The following is a 15,491-nucleotide window of genomic DNA, read 5'->3' on the forward strand; positions in this document are numbered from 1 at the left end:
CCTTTCTGTATCATTGGCTAGCCATATATTTTCTCCCTTGCCTGTACATACCTCTTAATTTCTCTCCATGGAAACTGGTTTGGGACTGAGTTCATGAGGAAGATTAATACTGTATGGCATGCTTAGCCAGTTATTATAGAAGTGTGCTATATTGGAAAACCAGAGCATGATCTAGGTAGCACTTGGGATAAATTCACCAGAAGGATGAAATGGTTGTTTTCAGATTGGATGCAAAACATGCCTACAAAAATTTTCACTTACTAATTTTTTACCTGTATTTACTACACCTGAAAATGAAGTGTAGGCACCCATCTTAGCTGCACATCTTTGCATCAAATTTGTCCTAGCAATGAGGTACTTGGAACGGTGAGATTTTTGTTTCAAATTAGGATGTGGAATTTCACACGATGATGTTTTCATATTTGTTGTTTTGTAGATGTTAGTTTCTTGGACCAAAGGAAGACCGGTCCTCCAGATGCAGATTTTTTTTTTTACTGTGAACATATGTATCAGGCATCAAAATTAGGCAGCTAATTGGACCACTCATCTCAGCAGAATTTATTGGTGGTTAAAGGACATACATAAAATACAACTGGATTTTTCAACTCAGGCTTCTGTCAAAATCCATTTAAAGTGCTAAATTTTTCTTTGGCTATTGACCACTGTATTTGTTTGTATTTATTTTACTGACTCACAGAGCTGATGCATTTCCTGAAATGTCTCTGAGAACTCAGGTGAGATACCACAGGCTATGTCATCTTAGGCTAGAATTTACTAGGATTAAAGCAGATGTGGCATTACTAGGGTCTGCTAAGCCTCATGTGATTTATAAAGATATAAAGTATATCTTTTATGATTGCAATGATGCTAAAAATTTTGTGGATGATAATATAGTCACATTGGAAAGACTGAATGTAACAGCTGGGGAAGAATCACAAAAAGGAAATGGAAACTAGCCCTCCTTTACTAGTTCACCTGAATGGGTGTCTGCATTTATTGCTTTTATTTTTCTGTATTACATGGGCACAAGTTTAGATGTATAAAGGCATACTTGATTTCAAAAATATTAAATAATACAAGCCTTGCACAGTCACATTAAAAATGTACATTGTTCTTAGGAATGTATATGCCTTTGATGATTTAAATAATTCAAAGTGAAAAACAAAGAATAACTTTCCGTCTTCTAACTACTGATTTATCTACTTATGTTTTCTTCAGTTTGGACACTGAATTAGAATGAAAACACTGTTTTTATTCTATGTATAGTTAATTTCAGACCAAATTTATTTTTAAATTCTTATGCACACAAGCACAATGCTGAACTACTTCAGTTGAAGATGCTGCCTATGAATTTGAGGCATATTTTTCTGATTTTACAGGCTTTTTTTTGTTGCTGTTTTACGTAATGTTTCTATTGACCTTAAATTTTCTGTTTCTTTCAAAAGTTGGTTAGAGATGTTCTAAAATTTGGCTTGAACTTCTTATGAAAGTATAATATTGGCTTATAAATCAATTAAGCCACAATAAAATATCTGTGGCATATTTTACAAAATAATTCCTCATGAATATACATGTATCTGTCAGATATATATATCATTTGGGTTGCATATGGGTTTCAAGCACAAACACTGCAATCTTTAAGTTAAGCTAACCTTGATCTTTAGCCATCACTGAATTTTCCAGCACTATCACCTAGCTTCTTCCCGGTTTTGAGATGTCTAAAAAGTTTCTAAAAAGAAACATATGCTTGTTTCCATTGATGAGCATACACATGCACAAAACTGCTTAGAATGGGATATAATTGAGAAACTTGGAACTGTAACCCTAGCAGTATCGAAAAGTGAGATATTGCCCTGCCCGTGGTTATTTTATGTAGAAAGGACCTCCAGGACAGAGGAGTAGAAACACAAATACATATATGGTGGTAAACAGACACGAACATGTTCCAGAGTGACAGTCAGCCTTGCCTCAGTGTATCTCCCCGGGGGCCAAATGCAGCCAAAGCTCTTGTCATACATCGCCATACCAAGCTTTACACAAAAGAGGCAAACGGGGTAGAGGGAATGCTATACTCAATGGCTCATTGGCTAGAAAATTCAGTTGTTTAACAGGATATATGTTTGCAGGTCTTCTCTTCATCTTGATTTAAATCAATGTCTTAACTGTTCCAAGTGAGTTGAGTTTCCCAATCAATGGGCTATTGAACATAATGCTCCATCTTTACTCTCCTTCAGTATCATGCCTTTTTTGTTCTGACTGCCAGTTCTGTTGTGTATGTAACGACTAGTCAGTAGAACAAAATTAAATAAGAACAAGGGCTTGACTGTACAGCCTCTTGGTTAGGACTCCAACTTCAGAGGTGTGAGATTTAACTGCTGATTAATTATGACTGTATAATTACTTACTTCAGGTGGAACATCTTCAGAATGAGAACTGAAAGGGCTTTGTTTGCTGTACTGAATACCTGGGTGATTCAGATATTCTTTTAGGATGTGATGGACCTATGCTCAAGTCTTTGTTCCAAATCAAGCAGGGTAGGGTGGCAAAACTTGATCTCCTTCTTTCCAGATAAATAGTCAAATAATTATGGTGTCAGCTATCAAGAAAAGAGATCTTTATCTGTGTTGTTATAAGAACAGATCTGTCCTAAGATGTCTGTCTCACTAAAAAGATCCTCAGGAATTCTGACTGGACATAAGTGTCTTCCTCTAACTCAGAGATAGCACGTGATTACAGCAGAAAGTAACTCACTGTTAGAATATGCATATAGACAGCAGCAAAAATCATGATGGGATGGGGTCAGAGATAGCACGTGATTACAGCAGAAAGTAACTCACTGTTAGAATATGCATATAGACAGCAGCAAAAATCATGATGGGATGGGGTGTTAAAAAGTAGAAAACTACATGCCTACATAATTCAGGCATTTTCAGTGTTTTTCTTTTTTTCCCCCCCCCCCCCTTTTTTTTTTTTTTTTAAATGTAGTTAGGTATCTAAGTCCATCCTCTGGTGATTTCTGGAACATGGAACCAGAGAGAAATTTCCTTGGGAGCAGATCACCTACAATTTACACACTAGAATCAACATTCCTCTGCTGATATTGCCTTGTAACTCAGAATTTCACTGAGCATTAGGATTAGCTTTACAGGGCCTATGATGATTTTGATAATAGGTAGGACTCGGTAATTTTGAAAATTTTCCTTACACATCTGAGTGCTTTACTAGACAAGGCTGAAGTGATCAGCATTGTTGGATATGGCCCTGCAATTACCAGTTTTGTGGGCTAAAATGCAGGTTTATACACATATTCTTAGATGCCTTCACCCCTACGCAGTGCAGGAACAATTAGTGAAATTCTCCTGAAAATTAAGCCTCAACACCCGACCAGTCAGAACAGTCAGAGTTAATATTGAAATCCATCAGCAACCAGTTATTAAAATTATGTGAGATCACACACAGAGTTTCCAAACTGCTCTCATAAAGAAAGATAAATATTAGATAGGTTATATAGATTGGATTTAATTTCATAATAGATATCTCAATTGTATGCAAAATATGGGATAGTGGAAGTGGAACACATTACAGAACTGGCCAGTTTTCATTGAGGAAACATGTGCTCAGTTTCAAATTTCTTTTTGTGGTATGATTTAATTTTCACATGAGATATTTAAGTGGCAGTGACAACATTAAGAGAGACTTCTCCAGCTACCTGTCCTTTAACAGAAGAAACAACAAATACATTAATATCCTTCTTACCTGGGGAGCCAACAATAACTGAAACGTGGCGCACTTGAGCACAGCGTCTCCTCCAGTGCTCTGCTCTGCCCTGCCCATGAGCCAGCTGAGTACTGAAATCAGGGGAACTCAACTTTTCAGGTGCTTCAGAAAGTGCAAACCTTTCCAGTTTCCATCCTTAACTTGTTCAGAAGTATGAAAACAGCAGAGAGAAAAGAAATGGTGTAACATTCACTTATATGTTCTCAATCATAGCATAACTGGCCATCTAGGACCCCTGCAGAGCACCAGCAAGCTTTATCGCTGACTTGCCAGCTGTACTTTGCAATTATCTCTGGTGAGCCAGCAAGGTAGGCTGGGGAACAAGAGCTGAGCCCTGGGGGAGATGAAGCACTGGTCAGAAAGTATGGGAGCCTAGGATATGGACGGATAGGCTGAGGAAACAGCTCTACGGAGGCTTTAATTTTTCCATTCCATGATTCCAAACCAGTTTGGCTTACAGGAACAAAGACACAAGGATACATGAAACAAATTCATACAGTAACGAACTCTCAAAAATGCTTTTAGAGCATTTCCCCCTGATTCATGTGGGAAAGATAGAACACAGAATGGGATGAGACTGAGTAAAAGCTTCACTAGTATGACACTGGGAAAATCTGTATAATTGCCTCCTTTTTTTTAGCACTCTTAAATAATGTAGCTGTCCCACACTTGTGCTGCTAATACCTTCAGTCACTGTGGAGCATGTATTCCACAGCATGGCAGGCTGTGGTCTCGTGGCGTCTGTGGTGTTGACTTGTCTGTAGCTACTAAGCCATAAGACCCTCTGGTCTGATAAAGTCTTGCCACCGGTACTGGAATAATTAAAGGGAAAAAATGAACATTATTCTGCATCTACACAGAAAAAGAAGATTTACATAAGCAGAATCTCCAGTAACCAGTGCAAATCGCAAAGGATACCAGCATGTAGGTATGACTTCCTGAGAGGTGATTAGGTGTATCTGGATAAGAGCTATAACATGGGAGAGGGGTGTGTATTTATACATAGTGTAATATTTATGCCCATTACTTCTAATTGCCGAACTAGTTCTCTTTCCTCTCACGTATACTTTAGTTCCCACCAACCAGAGAAAGATGTCTGCAGCTAAATATCTGCCAATTATTGTGGACTTTTGCTTAATATTCTATTGTTCCACTGACAGCATGGTTTTTAATATATCATTTTATACTATCCTGTACATCATCATTTTCCTGCCTCCCTTAGGGCCCAGGCTGTAATAGTTCTTATTTATTTCCACAAGCTAACATACATGCAAAAGATCTTGTAGTCATGATGTCGCCCCCACCACCCTCACCTCTTCCCGTCTTCGTTTTTGTAATCCTTTTTGTCTGTTTTTAAAGTTACAGTATAAAGAAGTGTGAACACAGCATGCGTATAGACAGATACCAGGGTCAAATACACAGCTTGCTGTGTGGTTCCCTTCCCCATCCATAAACACACAAGACACTCCTCTCCCTCTCAGCAGTGTTATACTGCAGCCTTTTCTTGTGGCCTATAGGTTTGGGTTTTTAGCTAATAAACTTGAAAACAGATCAGAAAGGAAAGGAAAACTCCCTTGCTATTCCAATGGGTGAGGCAGGAATTTAACAGCCCATGAAGTGACTGATCACCTCACAGAATCTGCTCAGCACCTTCTGAGTCTAAGAGAACTGAATGGAGCATTGACTCAGGGCTGGCAGTGCCGCAGTCTGGTTAGTTGCATAAAATGCTGTTTCTTACTGAGTACTTGTTTTGCAAAATGTTTTTTTTTTTAGGAGAATCTGTATAAGCTGGAGGTGGCTGCAACTGCATCACCATCTCTGAAACAGAGCAGGCATCTTTAGGATCAGTAGTTCTCAAACTTTCAGTAGTGTGTTTCTATAAATATATTTTGGCTGTGGTTTTTTTAAAGTGGGCTCTTTGGATCCAATTTCCTGAGGTCCACTGGTTGACAGGTAGAAAAATAAATATTTTTTTTTCCTTCACATTTTAATAACAATGAAAAAGTGTACAAGCTTCATGGTCAAGACAGGACAGTGGGTACAAAAAAATTGTTATCTTAAGGCAAAATTTACTGTCAGAGAAAATGGAACATTCCTTCTGAACTCACGAACTGGTAGTGCATGTGCAGGTTGGTTGTAGATGGTTGCTACAATAAGGCTTCTTTCATACAGGTGTGTTTATGCCCCAGGCTTGCTGGCCACAGTCCATTCCATTTACAGAAGCTGAATTAAACAATAACTACCGCATTGCAAAAAGAAGAAGGAAAAAAAAAAAGGTGAGCGTCAAAGGAGATGCCTGAGAGCTTTGTTAGGGCCAAGAAAAACCCTGTTGCAGTTGTCAGAGCTTGTTGATGTTGCAGAGAACGGCACTTTTTTTTTTTTTCTGCTGGATTTTGTGGTTCTGCCTTAGGAAAGAAAGTAAAATAGAACGGAAGAACAAAGTCCTACTCTATAAATCAGCAGCTGCTCCTTGCCAGATCAAAGGAGTGACATTTTTGCTCCTGGACTACTTGTCCACTTTAGGTGCTTGACAGACAGCTAACAGCTGGCCTGTTACATAGTATAGGAGAGTTGGGCTACATCTTCTTCAGAGCAGATGACAAGCTAATCAGAGATATCCATAGCACAGGACATGTGAGTGCACCTTGATCTCTTCAAATATACCCAGTACGTAATTGCTAAACACCTTTCTGCATTTTTGGCAAGTTGCTACTTAGGTAGTTTCCACTGAAAAGTAAGAAGGAGAATTAGTGCCTTAAACTAATTTGATCAGGGAAGTTGAACAGATGTTGAATTTGTTGACAACTCTCCTTTTTGGGCCGATTTAGAATCGGCTAAAAAAAAATAATATGAAACAGTTAATAAGATGTGAAAAATACTTCAGTGTGATATTATTTGAAAACTACACTTTAAAAAAAAGAAAGTTACTTGAGACCCCTCAACTCCTGTGTAAGAAGTTGGATAAGCTGCTTGTGTTTTCAAGACTGCTGGACCCTCATCGGTTTTGAAAATCTTTTCCTATGAGTTTAAGATGATAAATTAACACATCTTTAAATGCATGAGTTGCTTAAAATTTTATAGGAGATCTGTTATCTACCTTTAACATGGATGTCTAAGTGCTAGCAAATCAAAGTGCATGCCAAATTAGCTAAAATTGTATTTAGCATCTCCGCAAGACGTATGTATACAAACCTGGAATTTTAATGTCCGTAGTAAAAATTTCAAAGTGATTCGGTTTCTAGTTGATTCCCATCTGCCATAAATCAAGTATGGGATGAGGTTATATACTACAGCTTATGTCTATTGACTTTGCATTTTATCTGAAGGTATGAATAGCTAAGGATGTCTGTTTGTCTCCTCCCTTCCTTTCAAGTATCTTTAAAAGATCATTTTTACGGTGCATGATGAACAGCCGTCTATGAATAACCTGATGGCGCTCAGGAAAGAGAACCAGCCGGGCCGGTGGGCGCTGGGCGGCTGCAGGTGTGCCTGGCCGCGCTGCCAGGCGCCGCTGCCGCCAGGCGCCCGGCGGGAACGCGGCGCTGCACTGCCTTCCCCGGGGCTCCGCGGGGGCCGTGTCCACCCGCGGCCCGGGCGGGCGCGGGGCAGCGGCGCCTGGTCCCCCGCAGCCCCCCAGCCGGACCCGCTCTCGCCCGCTCTCCTTCGCAGCGGCGCCCCGCGGCGCCCCGGCTGCCCAGCGCGGCGCAGTCCCCCCGCTCGCCCCGCGGAACGCTCCAGCGCGGCCGCAGGGCTACCTGGCGCCCCGGGGGCAGCGGCACCCCCGGCCGGCAGCGGTGCTCTGGCCCCACCTCATGGCGCCCTGCTGCACAGCGGGAGGCCTCACCTGGGGCCACCGCAGGCTGGGGCTCGGGGCGAGCTCGGTTTTGCAGCAGGGAGCGGCAGCTCTTGCCTTGCCGCCGTTACCGGGCACCGACCCCAAGCGCAGGCTGGCTTGGGCCTTGGCGCTGGGCCCGCACGGCCCTGGGGTGGTGGCGAGGCCGGTGGAAGCTGCGAGGCACGGGGCCGGCAGGGGAGCCAGGTGGCCATGGGGCCTCCGGGTTGATGGGGAGAACCAGGGCACCCTGGCTGTGCCTGGGGCCTCCTGGATGTCTGCCTTCATTGTAGGGAAGGGGTCCCAACAGAAGCCCCCGTCTCAGGTGCAAAGGCAGGGCAGCTCCCTGGGGCTTGGGCTGCAGTGCGGGTGCGCCCCGTGAGGCACCAGGTCCTCCCTTGGCAGAGCCAAAGCATTGCCCCGCGCTCCCAAGAGGTAGTAACCTGGTAACCAAGAGTTATGTGTTTAACGAGGCAGATTTTCTCTGAGGTGAATAGATGCCCGTCTTGCCAATTCTCATGATTTTATCGCAAGGCTCAAGTTATTTCATGTTAACTCGAGGTCCTGGCTCCAGGAGACTATGGTTACGTGGGAATCTTTTCATGTAAGTTTCTAGATTTTGTGGCTGAGAAGCGCTGTTTAAAAATGTGGCGCAATGACTGAAAAATCTCACAAAGTAAACACCAAGAAGAGTGCTGTTTAAATTTCCGATTTTTTAGGACAGCCTCACAGTTATGGGACAGGCAAATTCATGATTTCCAACAATTGGCAGCTCTGAGTGGCGCAATGCACGTTTAGGAGCTCCAACGTAAACATACAAGATGCGGCAGAGGTCCTCAGGACGGTTAGCGCCTGCCTCGGGCTGCCTCAGGCACCCAGCGTAGTTGCTCTCTGTCATCTTCTGGAGCTTTCACCAAACGTGGCTGCTGACTTATGTCCTCTGAATCACACCTTTGACAGATGTGAGATGTCTAAATTGGCTTAAGAAAGTCAGTTTAAACAGCCCCCGCCCCCCCTTCTCTAACAAGGCTGTCCAAAACTATGTGGAGTTTTGTCAGGGAATAAACCTGCCTGTCCCTCCCTCTCCCTCTCAAAACCAACGGTGTAAGTGATTCCATTTCTCAATATTCATGACTTAGGGAAGCTTTATTTAGATGGCTCATTTCCAGGTGACTAACTCAGCTTTTTAAATTTCCTATAAGGAATGCTGCAAATAAGAGTTGGTAACCAGGTGCGGCATAGATTCAGTGAAGCATAAACAAGGGCTTTTTCAACTATTTTTGTACACACACATACTGAAGGACACTTAAACCTAATTCTGTCAGTTTAGAATACATATTGGAGGGAGAAGTTAAATAAACTAAGATAATTAGGTTTTACTTGCTCAGATAAAAGTTTGGGTGATAGACAAAGACTGCTGGAAAGGCGGGGAGGGTGTATATTGATAAAAGTGTTTCTGCAAATTAGTCTTTTCTAATGCATTCTTTCAGACTGCTCTGATCTGCTCAAGACTTCTGAAATAATTCTTTCAGCCTGGGAAAGAAGCAATTTTCTAGGTTACTTATGAAAACATTTTTTGTGAATTAGATATAATATTTCATTGGCTATTTTCCCTTCCAAATTAGGGCATTCTTGGGCAACAAGGGGTCAGTGTAGTGTGTACTCTTGAGCTAAACACTGACATGTTCATAGTCCAAATACTGAAATACCATTTGGGCAAAGATTTACTTTCCCATCCAAGGTGAAAACATTTGGATTATTTTTTAGAATGCATTCTTAGGGTCTGACTCAGCAAAATATTGAGGCAGGTGCTTAAACCCCATTTATTTATCAAGCTCAGCTCCTATTTACCTACGTTTAATAAAAGCCAAACTTCTCATTTACATTTGGCAGGTTTTTGAAAAATCTTGCTAGTCTCTTCCTCTGGGTATCTAAAAATTTTGAAAATTAGGCTTTATATTCACATGACAGAAAATACACAATTTTAACCCTACATTATTGTTATTGTTGTTACTTTTATTTTTACCATTTCTATAACTAAGCCTCTGATGGTGTTCGTTCAGTATCTTTGTTCTTTTAAAACAAAAGAGCAGAAGTGTCTTCTTGCGCTAAAATCTAAATTGAGTCAAAACTTTCCTTGTCATTAATCCTTTCAGAGAACTGATTGTGAACTTGTCTCACAAATTTGTTTATTTCTCTGTTTTTCACATAAATAATAGAGTACCCATTGCAACATGCAGTGGCTAGTTTGTTAAATAAATGCAATATTTTAACACCTTGTTTTCTGGATGGATATTTTAAGTAGAAATTGAGATTGAAGACTGATACTGAAAAGTTTTGAGTTGTACATGGTGGCTCCGTGTTGTTCCTCAGTTTCTCAGAAGGAGTTTCTTTCCTCTGCTGCAGGAGAGTGATTCAGTTTTGCACCAGTTCATCTCACAGAAGATATTAGACACATCGACAAGTGACTGGAATTAAATACTACTCTCTGCTTCAGTTCAGATTAGACCCCAAGTTGGGGATGAAGTGTAGTTTCCTAAGCTTCCATGCACTTCATCTTCCTGAGACATGTTGTGACCCTACATACTTAAAGTGAATTTTCCATGATAGCCGTACAATAAGGCTGGAGATATTTCTGATTCTGATTACTAACCAGTACAGCCACTAACAGTTCATTTCAAGAACTAATCTTACTCAGATTCTGTTAATGAGTGGTCACAGTGTTTTGAAACACACGTACCACTAAAAAAGACGCACTGTCTAAAAAAGACAGTGGCAACAACAACAAATTTTTTTTTAATGTAACAGATTTGAACAAGCAGACTAAGAAAGATCTCTATTTGCTACTTAATCTCTTTTGCACTTTGCAGAAATATCTTTCTGTGTTGTTATCTATAAAAATAAAATATATTATGTAAATGTGAATTTAGCATCATTTTATATGACTTGAGATATAATATGATAAATATATAAAGAAAATTAATTACAGGACTTCCTATAAAATACAGAATACAGTTCATTTTGGACAAAGAAAACCAAGGCTCTATTTGGAGAGATTCAATTAAATGCATATATTTAGATTATATTGTCATGCTAATTAGCAACGGTAGCAACCAATTAGGAGTAGGGCTACCAAATCACCAGACTACGCTGCATATTCACTAGTATACCTTTACTGCTCTACTGTTTTTTGCTGGAAGCAGATAAAAATTAAATTACTGCTTTTAAAAGTCCATTTTGTTGTGCATTTTGAGCCAAATCTTGTTCATTGTGCTTTCATAAATTGCCCCACAAAAGTTACCAGAACTACTTGTGTGAGAAAGACAGGCTCTCACTATAGGAAATACATATGGCTGCTTTCAGTAGCAATTAAAGAAAAACACAAGATGCAAAACCCCTCCTTTTAATTCAAATGGCTATTGTTTGAATAAGCGAGGTGAGTAATCTGTCATTTGCAAAATGCTGGAAGTGAGATTTTCATTAAACGTACTATGTCAATGACATGTATTTCTCAACATTACACACCTCATTTATCATTCTGGAACGAGGACCAAGTACCATATGAATGTAGAGTTTGTGAAGGTATTGCCTCACAGCCCTGGAGGCTGATGACCCCTCTTTATCTACACAGCAGGTAAGGCACAAACAGTGGCAATGTGAGCTCTCTCTGCAGTCCCCTGCCAGTGTGCCTGGCTGCTAAGCTGGGGGAACAAAGGAAAGATAGCATATGGATAGCAGATTGTAGGAGCGCTGAAAGAGGACTGAGAAAATCTATGTTGGGTGTGTAGCTCTGCCAAAGATCTCTTGTATGACTTTGGCCTTGTCACTTAATCTCCTTCTGTCTCAGTTACCCTTCACAAACAGGGAGAAGGTGTCTCTCCTCTGCCCCAGGCTCTGCCTGGAGTCTGTCTGTGCATACCCCAAGTTCTCTTGGACCGTGTGCTTGTGGGGCATGGGGTGGAGTAAGACTGAGCTTCATTGGGTCATCTAACTGCTGCTATCATCCAAATGATATGAAGTACTATTAACAGAAGAGTAACAAAGAAAGTCGTGTTGATAGATTTTACTCATCTTTTCAGGCCATCCAATCTTTGGCCCCTGGATGAAGGGTATAAGCATGGCAGGGAATTAGCATCAGGGGCAGAGCTGTGAATTCTTCTTTTATAGGGTTCCAAATGATGCTGGAAATAGTGACATTGGGGTTCTCTTTTTCACCTGTCTCTTAGTGTCTTTTGGAGACATTTGTGCCAAAATAACGTCACGGTGTTTCTGCAACGCATGAACTGAAGTGCTGTGCAAAAGACTGTATTTTGCTTTACTTTGGCCCTGGAGATGGCTCCCTGAAGGATTCAAAAAAAGCCCTCAAAAAATGTAAGGGCTAGGGCAGGGACTGTGGTTTCTATGTCTCTATTATGCACTCTGCATATTTATGGGGCAGTATAAAGAATAAATAAAAATCCACAAACACTGTGTTCTGTGCCCTTGTCTACCAATTGTGCTGATGCATTAAGTGATGTAGCTACTGCTAATGAAACTAGGATCTGATTTTTAGCTGCACCTGAAATGTGTGCCTGTTTTGCACCTGCAATTTTGCAAATACAAATAATTTCATATGTAATTTTTCAGACATACCCATTGAGGGGGTATAACTGATGCCGTATATGGACAGGATTTTTCAGAGGAGCCATAGAGATGGAATTTCAAAAAGATCTGCATGCCTAAAAACCTCTGTGCTCCTGTATCTTTCTAAGTGTATGACAGTGTATCTTCTCTTCAGACAAAGTGTTGCTGGTCTAGAGGACATCATTTGCACCTGCAGTTATGCATACGTGCAAAAGAAAAATGGAGAAATAATGAAATCAGAAATCAAAACCAAGCGCTATTTTTTGCAAGTCTTACTGCACAAATCAGTTTTTTAACTATTTTTTTGTGTGTGTGGAAACAAATCTGGTCACTCACTATTAGAGCTTTAATTTCCATTTCCAAAACATCTGGTGAATTGCCTCTATGCAGAGTTCACAGTGAAAGGATGGCTTTATTCACATCAGTGGAATAAAATCAGGCCAAGCTCTTTTGGGAGTGAATGGCAGGAAAAGACTGGGTTTTCAGCACCTGTCCCAAAAGTCTTACTCTGTGGTGGCTGTCAGCTATGTGAGGCTGGAGTGGAGTATCCCAATCTGCATGCTCAGGGAGGTAAAGCAGTTGTCACCTGAAACGCTTCAGGACTTAGAATTTTCTTAATGCTCTGCCTTGTTGTGTGAGCCCATTGAAAGAACACTTCAGAGGGCACCCATTTTTTACTAATGTAAACTTTCTGAGGAGTATCCAAAGATATGACCTCTGGGTGAACCTTTAACCTTCCCCTTAATTATTTGTTTGAAGACAGTGTCGAGTTCTCCCGCTGAGAGCCAAGGCCCATAATGCTTCGCAGCCCTGTGAGCTGGGGTGTGTGTGCAGGGAAGTGGAGAGGGACATAAATAAGGGGACCACCAGATGTAAATAATAAAAGTGGTTGGGTTTTAAACAAAAAACGAAAAAGCAATTTGGTTTCCCTGAAGAGTGGCCTGATTGAAGAAAAAGGGTTAGTAAGACGGAAAGTGTGTGCGTGTGTGGGGGTGTTTCTGTTGTCTGTGATTTTTTACAGGCCTAAATAAGCGTTCATTCCATTCTTTAAAACCTTGCCATCTGTATACACCATTAGAAGCTCATAGGAGGAGAGAAAACAGTCTTATCAGGCTTTCCTGTTAATCTCTATTGGCCTTAACTTTAGCTGATAAAAGGCACGCTGGATGGAGGAGGTTCAGGTCAGGCTCCATTTGGTCAGCGCGGTAACATTACTGGAAAGTAGCTCAGCAAATTAAGTCCTATCGGGGACCTTTGTCTTTGAGGATGGAAACGTGCCTCAAAATCACAGCGCTGGGGTAGGAGATGCCTTCGCTGTGCCACAGTCAGAAGGGAATAAACAAGTACATCGACTGTGTCTGAGTTTTTATTTTAATACCTGAAGTCATGATTAATTCTGAGGCAGGATGACATTTCTGACAACTGAATTATACTTTTCTTAAAGAATAAAGAATGTCTTTTAGATGTAAACAGAAAGATGCAAAAGAGCCCTTTAGTGCTACTTGTAACATTTATGCATCTGTCTAATGAAATTTCCACGACTGTGATTACGGAAGATGTAATCGAAGGTGTGCCGCTGTCTTTTATTATCTGCGGAGGAATTTAACCAGGGGTTGGGAGGGAGGGAGGGAAGCGACAAAAAGCCTTGTGGAGTTGATGCTCTATAAAGGCTAGCAATTTACTAAATGAGCAGATGAACTTAGTTTTCAGCTAAGTGACTGAAAGACTTCACTAGGCGTTGGATCGGGCCCAATGGCAATTATTTGGAGGCTGTTTTGGATGATGGGCATGTTAGTATTTCTGAAGAGGATTAAACACTAGTATTCGACTTCATTAGCACTCCTTAAGGGTCACCAGCCGAAAGCCTGAGCTGTGAAATAGCACACAAAACCTGCACGAAGGCTCCAAAGTGTTCTCAAACACAAAGAGGGGAGAAAAAACCAAGTGTGGCTCCTGAGTGATAGAAAATTACCCTGTTTTGAAAGAATTTCTGTGAAGAGGCAAGTTTTAAAATTATTTTAGGGAAATTAATTTGGCTTAGCTTGTGCCGATGTGGATCGCTGCGCATTAAGCTAATAAGAAATATGCAAGCACTTATTTTTGGATTACCAGCAAAATTAAATCCAGGCTCCACAGCCAACTAACTGCCTTTACCAGTGCTCAAAAGCCGCGGCAACCGCCCCAGTTTGAGATGAAAAAAAAAGGTTATTTTGGGCCTAATATTAACCACATGTACCTGCAACTGGGGGTTTCTAACGAGTTGAAAGGTGCCTGGGTTTAGGGCGGGCGGTCGCCTTGCACGGAGTGTCCCCGCTCGGCCGCAGAGGTGGCCCCCAGCTGGCACTGACCTCCAAACGACCCCCGCCTTTACAGGCTCCAACTGCAGGAGTTGCAGAAGAGCAGAAGTCTTTCTGGGCCGGCACTTATTGCTGCTGCGCTGGTGATAAAACTTCAGACAGCCTAATTGATGGCTTTGCTGACCTAACGATACCTTGTGAAAGCATGGAGTGGCAAAGCCTGGTCCTCATTTATGGCCAGCTGCAAGGGTAGCTGGATCCCTAGGATGGAAACAGAAAAAAAAAGTCTCCCAGCCTGTGAACTTTAACCAGGTTCCAAGCCACTCGGAGAAGTTAAAGAAACAATTGTCTTTTAACACAAGTTTTCGGTCGCATTTGCTCGTTCAAAGCCTTCTGGCAAATCCAGCTTTAAGCTGGCTAGTAAGATAAGCGTGTTACCGGTTACGATTTCTGAGCACTTAGAGGAAAATCCTTTAAAGTGAAATTATACTCTTTTAAAAAGCAACATGAAGCAAAACACGTTGCCACACCATGCTAAAATCCCGTCAGTTTTAAAGCAGAGGTGTTCTCAAAACACAGAGGCAAGCTGATGAAAGGACTTCTATTCTTTGTATTCTGTTGCAGGTTTATTAATGCCAGAAGAAGAATAGTACAGCCTATGATTGACCAGTCAAATCGAGCAGGCAAGTTCCAAGTAGTATCTGTATTCAAGTCCCACAGGCGCAAATCCTCATCAAGTTATTCTTCGGGAGTCCCATCACCTGGTAAATAAATGCTCCAACCAGGCATTCTGGGAGATTATTTTTTTTCTTATGTCCCCAGAATTCCGCTGTAGGAAGCAACTTCGCTAATTGGTGCTAATTGGAGATTTCCCACCCTGACTCTACTGAAACTGCTTTTTATTTTCTCTCTGAATTGGTAATTGGGTACAAGTAGTAGTGCCACAAGCAGTTTGTTTGACT

At 41.3% G+C, this 15,491-nt stretch overlaps 1 protein-coding gene across 8 annotated transcripts in view; it reads left to right on the forward strand.

Annotated features, from left to right (window-relative positions):
- Window positions 1–15,491, forward strand: part of MEIS2 (Meis homeobox 2) — a 175,136-nt gene that overhangs the window by 153,362 nt on the left and 6,283 nt on the right. For 6 of the 8 annotated variants that reach the window (XM_055716904.1, XM_055716903.1, XM_055716908.1 and 3 more), the window contains one exon: window positions 15,154–15,212. In XM_055716904.1, the coding sequence (XP_055572879.1) occupies window positions 15,154–15,212 (59 nt within the window). Of the gene's footprint in view, window positions 1–15,153; window positions 15,217–15,491 lie in introns of all 8 variants that reach the window. The other 2 variants (XM_055716905.1, XM_055716909.1) reach the window with 1 other exon arrangement.

Source organism: Falco cherrug, chromosome 7 (assembly GCF_023634085.1).
Source record: "Falco cherrug isolate bFalChe1 chromosome 7, bFalChe1.pri, whole genome shotgun sequence".
Classification (NCBI taxonomy): domain Eukaryota; kingdom Metazoa; phylum Chordata; class Aves; order Falconiformes; family Falconidae; genus Falco; species Falco cherrug.